At 38.2% G+C, this 7,913-nt stretch overlaps 1 protein-coding gene across 1 annotated transcript; it reads left to right on the top strand.

The window, feature by feature from the left end:
• The first annotated feature begins 6,659 nt into the window (after window positions 1-6,659).
• On the top strand, window positions 6,660-7,121 carry LOC115622303 (cell death protein Grim). The gene has a single exon (XM_030516207.1). The coding sequence runs from the start codon at window positions 6,660-6,662 to the stop codon at window positions 7,119-7,121; it is 462 nt and encodes a 153-aa protein (XP_030372067.1).
• Window positions 7,122-7,913: the final 792 nt, after the last annotated feature.

Here is a 7,913-nt window from a genome sequence, read left to right on the forward strand (position 1 = left end):
GCTTCTGACACTCGCCAACACTTTGTCAAGCAGTTTTTAGCATGTTGTCTGCCTTTTTGTCTTACTACTCGGTTCTGTGCGCTTGTTGCTCTTTAAAGCCATTTGTCAAACACTTCGCACATGACGTCATGTGCAAACGAAGTGCAAGAGTTTTTAGTTTCAGGTCTGACATATTTATACAGCTATTAACACTCTTTAGACGGGCCCCACCCATCCATATACATGGATTGGCAAAAGCATTTCCAGCCAGCAAGAATTGTAGACACTTGATGTGGAGGTCCTTGTACCTTTGCCCTACAAGTATAGAGAGCCAACAACAATGGTGGGTGCACTTCAATACAGTACTCTTTGGTCATAATTGGAAATCATTAAGTGCCTTGATGTACGCATCTTGTAAACTGGTGCGTAATCCTCGATAGATAGACAAACAGCCAGACTGTTTCCCATTCCATGTGCGAGCACTTGGTCAATTGTTTTCCGTGCGGACTATGGACTGTGCATTGTTACCGTTTCCGTTGTCCTTATCTGGCCTTCCCGCTCCCGCCTCTGCTGCTTGTAATCCCCAGGCAACACTTTTGACTTGTGCTTCGGCAAAGGAACCATTTTTCGCAGAAAGCAGTCGAACAATCCTTGAACAATGCTCCAAATAATTGCACACACACACACACACACGGACACAGAGACACAAACATACATTAACCCTCGCTTAAAGCGTGTGTTGTTATGGAGTGTATGTGTGCGTGAAAGCAGTGAAGAGCTCAGCCGTAATGAGGATATTGTCGAGGTGCCCCTGTCGACGATTATATTGGCTGATGGGCATTAAAATGGAATGATGCGGCCTAAGTAGTTTCCCCGAGCAATGCGAGAATTCTGAGGCTCAAATGGGAGTCCTTAGATTGATAGTGGGTGTTAGCTGTGGTGGTTGTGAGAAGGTAGCATATGCAGTTATCAGCGGAAAGGAAGGGATATGAGTAGGGCAATCAATTGACCCAACCTGTTCCAACCCACCAGGCACAAATTTGTGGAACAATCAGAGAAAGCCTTCTCATAATCAATATTTTATTTCAACTTTTAGTTCACTTCTTACTATGAATATGCATTTTATTAAATTTCCTTATATCTTTTATATAAAATAATGTTGCATAATTTATATAATTTTGTTTTATTTTATTTCGCAAATTGCTACACAAATAAATAGAATATATTTAATTGATTATGCAACTTAGAGAAAAAGCTTCAAGAATATTACAAAATTTTGTTTTAAAGTTTTTAATTTCAATTAAATCAAATGGGCTCGGCTTTTCTTTGTTAAACGGATTTTTTTTTAGCATTTATATTTTTAGTTTCAATTAGATTGAGCCGCATTAATATTATTATTTGTACTCTGTTTTCTGGATAACATTTTAAAAGAATGTGCATCTCAAAATTGGAAGCCAAATCGACATAAAGCATTTTTTATAGTATGTGTTCAGGACATTCAAAACCATTTAGTGTGTAATATCTTAATTATAATTTAAAAAAAACAAATATTTTATAAAAACTAAAGTATTGCTTTTTTAATTTTTCATTTGCATATATAATTACATTAGTTTTTGGTATTTTCGACTAAAATCCCCTTCAACTGTGCACTCTTACTTGACTTTTTTGAAATGCGCGTTGAGCTATAATTTCAATCTCAATATCGTGAGTCTGTTAAACTCGAATCACATTTGTCGCAGCGTTCCACTCTAACAATTACAATTACAATTCCAATTCAGAGAGTATCAATACATAGTAGCAACACCTGCCCGCTTCCTCTTCCCCAATGCACTGGAAGGAAGGATCGTCAGCCACGCACTTCAACAACAACATTCAAAACGCATTAACAGCCAACAAACGCAATGCAAAACAGACAACAATAATAAAAGCAAACAACAGTCAAAAAACTGTAGCATAAACATAAAATTTTATGTTTATTACAATGATGAAAAGTCTAGGCAGTGGCTGTGTCAGAGACGGCCCGAAAATAAATAATTACCATAAACAGCAGTCAGGCAGACAGTCGGACAGACGGACAGACGGACAGGCTAAATGGCAGCGATGGGCATCGGTTCATGTCACATTTTGTGTGTGACAACAGCTTCGAAAAGCGAAAAGAGGCGCCCTGCCACGCCCCCCTCCGCCCAGTACACAACAGGCAGTGATAGGCGACGGCACGCAAAGGATTGAGCGAGCTTATGCAGTTAATGCCAACGGCATTTATCAAATGAATGCGAGGGCGAGCAAGAGAGAGTGATGATGGTGGCTAGGCAGTGGGTGTGTGGGAGAGTGCGAGAGTGCGAGAGTGGGAGAGTACGCATAAGTGGGAGTGGGAGAGTGCGTGTTGTTGTTTCAACATTGGCATTCTTGTAATTACGTTTTCACTCTACCGTCCGTTGCTGCTGTTGTTGCTCTTGCTCTTGCTCTTGCTCTGTTAATTCAAATTTACGTTAATGGAAAATCATTACGCACAAATGTGTAAAGTGCACTTTTGCATTTCATTGCCGTGCCATGCCATGCCGTGGCCGTTGGCTGGCGCTTTTTAATGCATTTTCCTCCTTTTGGCAAATAACTGAAGTTGCCTGCAAATTTTTAATGAGCTTCAAGTGCATGGCAGCTGCTGCTTATTGCTGATAAGCGTGTGTAAGGTGTTACTTGCAGTTGTCGTTAAGCTGAAAAGCTTGACTGGATCTGCTGATTGTGTGGCCTCGCATATAGTATATACTATAAGTAGTATGCGTGTGTATCCAGGGAGATGCTCTCATGCATGCCTCAACTGTGGTTTGAATATTAAACCCCACCCACACACACCCCCACACACACACACTTGATTTAAGGCGAGTGCACATTTTTATTGCATACCTCAAGGAGCACATCAAAGCGAAATTGAAGCAGAGTAAAGGAATTGTCCTTAATTTATGTACAGAGTTTAATTTTATTAATCATTTAGTAAATGAATGAAACAGACTGAAGAATTTTAAATTCAATGTCGGGTAGCAGATGGTTGTCAATGGTTTTTATTGAGTTATTTCCCATTTAAAAATCTGCACCTAATTTAATAAATTTTTTACAATAAGGGTTAAATATATTAATTTCATGAACGGCCCCGAACTAGTATCCCAAAGCTTAAAACGAAATCACGATAAAAAACAACTAATTAAAATGTATTTAAAAAGTCGAAATAAATTTGACAACATTTATGCAACTATATTGTGGAAAAAAGATTAATTACCAAATGAAATCTTTTATGTTTTGTTTTTCTTCAGACATATTGATATACATATATGTATGTTTATTATTCTAGAAAGCAAGCCCATACTTGAATAATCAAGATACGTAACTATTAATAATTTTATTAACAATAATGAAAAGTTTATTGAAACTCTAGATCTCAAATAAAATACAAATATATTCAAAGTATACTTTCCATCTGCCGCACCTATCACTCGTTCAAATTAGTTATAAAATCTTATACACAGTTTAATGCCAGAGAATATTCGTTCTCTTTGTCCTTGAGCATAACAAACAGTTCCTATTTTGAAATTTCTAAACTTATTTAAATTCAATCCACATTTTGTTGAAAGTCTGCCAATAATTGCTTAAGGATGAAACAAACCTGCGGCTACTCAATACAAATCAACATAGTATTAGTATATCCTATTGGTTTGTCAAGGTCAAATCGAATCGCTCATTTAAGATGCACATAATATTCAATTGTAGTATCCACAAGCTCGTACCACCAATGGCCATCTATTCAAGCAAATGCAGTTTGTTTCTCCCCCAAAACTGACAACCCACAAATCATGGCATTTACTATCAGCTCCCACGCACTGTGCTCCCTACATTTAATCAATACTTGGTGTCCTTGAGCTTCCCATAAAAAGCACGTGCTGTCGACTGTGTCAAATGTTTGCGGCACCCACATCGGGGGCGCTCCCTAAGCAATTCGCATTGTCAAGGTCGCACGCACAAAAATGCCGGCAAAAGCCAAGAGGAGAGACGCTCCGGCAAGTGGAGCTTGTTGCCGGCCGGCCCCGCACGGCCTTGAAACCAATTCGAGGAAAGCTTTGGCCAACCAAATGTCAGTTAATTGGCCTTGACAGTGACATTGAAACCGTGCCGGAACTGGCTGGCAACAAACCAAAGCACTGGACTAGTGTGGAAAGTGTGCGGAGAAAAGCTTAGCTCGCTTTTAAAATGTTACAACAGTAATGCCATTTATTGAGTTTTTGCAACTTTTGCAGGGAATTGTTTATCATAATGACTGAGCATCGGAACGTGGGGGAATTCAAGGCTAATGCCGACGCCAGCGTGAATTCTTTGCCGTCCTGTTAGTTTGAAGGTTATGGGGAGTAGCAGAATGTTGCAGGATAAGTGGCAGGACAAGTTGAAGGCTTGGGTGGGACATTAGTGGGTTATGGTTGCTGGACAAATGCAAACAAGCTTATAAAAACTCTTGTATGAGGGAAGGCAGAGACAAATGACATGAAAAAGGAGGGATGCTTAAATGCTTAAAGAAACTTGAGGCGCTTCATGGAGCAGCTTCAAGGAATTTAATTTTATTGAAGTAAATGGTGTACTTGTATAGCTTTAAGAATTTACACTATAACTTAGGGAGCATTTCAGCTAGGGCTGAATTTTTTGGTACAGCTAGCAACAACCTATTTCGATTTATTGTTTATTTTATTTATTATTTACTTACTAGCATACTCGGCTATAGATGTTAGCTTTAGAAAGCCGTCCGTTACAATACAACTTGGATTTATCAGGTAAGCATGTTTAATTGATTGTTTAATTTTTATATATACTTGATTGTTTTTTAACCTAAAATATATTCTAATTGAATTCATTATTTTCATACTGAAACAAAAAAAAAGTAAGAAAAATCGAAAAAAACATTAATGGAGTGAAATATAGGAAAAAGTATAATAAATTAGAAAAATCGAAAAAAAAAATCTGTTTCCTTTACCCATTAATGGATTAATAAATAGAAAAAACTGAGATTCTTTAAAAAAATTAGAAAAATCGAAAAAAATTCTGTTTATCCATTATTGGAGTAATAAATATAAATAACTAAGATTCTTTAAAAAATTAGAAAAATCGAAAAAAAAAATGCTGTCCATTAATGGAGTAATACATACAAAAAACTGAGATTCTTCAAAAAAATTAGAATAATTAAAAAAAAAATTTTTTTGGTATATCCATTATTCATTAATGGAGTAATAAATATAAATAACTAAGATTCTTTTAAAAAATTAGAAAAATCGAAAAAAAAAATTCTGTCTATCCAAGAACTATAATGTGCCAGAAAAATCCATGAAAACCGCTGACACATTGGGTTTTTCCCATCAAATATGCTTCAAAATCAAATTGCAATATTTTGAATATCGCCTAGTGGTTTATATTAAAGGTATAATAATTATAAACTTCTAAGATTTTTGAGCTTTGACTAAGACTAACTAATCATTGTTTACCCCCTAAATTTGTCATACACTGGAGTTAACGCTAACTTATTCATAAATAATGACTAATTAATGATATCACAAATATAGGTCAGATAAAGTCTCTATAAATTCTTGAAATGTTGAACTGAGTACACTAATAAAAAGTACTATATTTAAGATTACGCTTTTATTTAGAAAATTGGGAGGAGAGCCCAAGTGCATAATTATTACAATCTACTGAATAACAACAAACTTGTCTAGAAAAACCCTCAAATTATATATAGTAATTGCCTTTCCACAGAAATCTTCGAACTTATTCGAATATGTTTCTTCCCCTCCTTGGCTTTACGAGTCCAGCCGCTTAGCAACAAACACAAACCCAAACCCATACAGCACATCCAGAGAGAAGAGTCGAAAGCCTGTTTCGAAATTCGAAATTCGGGCGAACCACCCCAACAACAAACGTAAGCAAGCTAGAGAAGCTACAGATAACGTTACGAGTAACGTAACGCAACGTAACGTGAAGTGCTTGTTGCTCGCTCTCTCGCTCTCTTACTCTCGTGCGCGCTGCTCTCGGGAGGGCTCCTCTCTCAGGCAAAGGTGCCAAAGCACTGCCGTGTCCGTGTCCGTGTCACGTTCCGGGGGTGGTTTTACGCCCGTCGCGCCGTTGGTGTGAGTGGCTGTGGTTGGTGGTTCAATTGGTTGGTTGTTGGCATAAACAAAGCGCACACCCTGCGTCCGCTTTGTGTGTATTATTTGGGGGGTGACACTTACCATTACCACCGAACCACGTCGACCGAACCACGGCGACCGAACCAACGACGACGGCGACGACGACGACGACAACAACAACGCGCTGTTGCTTCCTAGGAAGCACGACGTCGCCGAAAGCAGCGCTGGCAACTTTATAAAAGTGACTGCGGCAAGGATATTTACAGTCAGTCTATGCTGAACGTTTGATAAGGCAACAGTACAGCCAGAGGAGCACAAGTTTGAATATTCACACCGCAGCTTTTAGTTTTCTACGTAAAAGTGAAAAAGCGCGCACACATAATTTTGGCGCCAAAAATAAAAATTATTGAAAAAGACAAAAAGAAAATCGCAAAAAAATTAAAAATTGTGCAAAAACGTTTGCAGTGTACTCGAACATTGAAAGTGCAATAAAAACAGTTTAAAAGTAAAATAAATAAACAAAAAATGGCCATTGCCTATTTTATACCCGATCAGGCCAAATTGTTGGCCAGAACCAGCGGCAACAACAACAATAACAGCAACAGTCAACAAAATAATGAGCAGCCCAGCCAAGGTGTCAGCGGCTCATCTCAACAGACAAGCGGCTCAAGTTCCGAGCAACAACAACAACAACAGCAGCAGCAGCAGCAACGGCCACAACAACAACGATATGGCAGCCACTTCCGTGCTAATATTTCCGTGCCTCTGGCCCGGCAGCAAGGCAACATGTTGGGTGCCAGTCAGGATCAACAGGATCTGGGCTGTTGGGAGCTGTTGGCGCAAATCTTCTGCTATGCCTTGCGCCTCTACAGCTACAACAGCACACAACGCACGCCGACGGTCATACAGATATCCTTCGAGATCAGCAGTGGACCGCCAACAGGTCCTGGCGAGAGCGACCGGACCGACGATGACGTCAGCGACTAAGTTTTGGAAACGAGAATAAGACTACGATGCAACAACTACGTGTTCATCGTTAGCGGCTCAATCAAAGCGCATTGTGATTTTTGAATATGCTGGTGGGAGCAAGGGGCAGGAGGTTGGAGTAAGGGTTTGGAGAAATGCTACCACTATTTTTTATATGGCAACATTTTTCAAATGAAATTCAAAATTTGTCGTCGATTGCTGAAAGTGATGTTTTTGTAAAGAACTGCTGATATTGTTGGTACTTTTTGGTGTCAAATTTTTGAAGTATTTTTTAAAAGGGAGCAGGCGTGGAGCAAGGCAAAGCAATTTGTTCATCTTACTAAGCTTAAGTTTCTAATTATACAATATACACATAAATATACATATATAGAAGGAAAGGTTTCGGGTTGTAATCTGCAAAGTTGGTTCAAACAGGCTAGATATGCAAAGACGAAAAGTCAAGCTGGAGACAAACATCACAATTGTATCAGAAACAAAACTAAATATAATACATCAGTGTCTACAATAAACAGTCAAGCACATACTTGTACACTACAACATACATACTATATTCATACTATCATATACTTACTAAATACAACATACTTATAACCTAAATGTCAAATTAAAGCACTCCTACTACAAAACCTAACAAAAGGTATTAATGTACTTGTATACAGAACCAAGCAAATGTAAAAATCAATTACAAACAACAAAGACAACAACTACAGTGTACAAAATAGCCAGTAAGCTGACCATTTTTATTCAACAAACAACAAATGCTGAAAAAGAGCCAGAAAACCGCCGAACCAA

Source organism: Scaptodrosophila lebanonensis, unplaced genomic scaffold, assembly GCF_003285725.1.
Source record: "Scaptodrosophila lebanonensis strain 11010-0011.00,11010-0021.00 unplaced genomic scaffold, SlebRS2 tig00000043-arrow-pilon, whole genome shotgun sequence".
Taxonomy (NCBI): domain Eukaryota; kingdom Metazoa; phylum Arthropoda; class Insecta; order Diptera; family Drosophilidae; genus Scaptodrosophila; species Scaptodrosophila lebanonensis.

Excerpts from the sequence above, each read along its gene's own strand:
- LOC115622303 (XM_030516207.1), top strand. The coding sequence starts at position 6,660 with ATGGCCATTGCCTATTTTATACCCGATCAGGCCAAATTGTTGGCCAGA.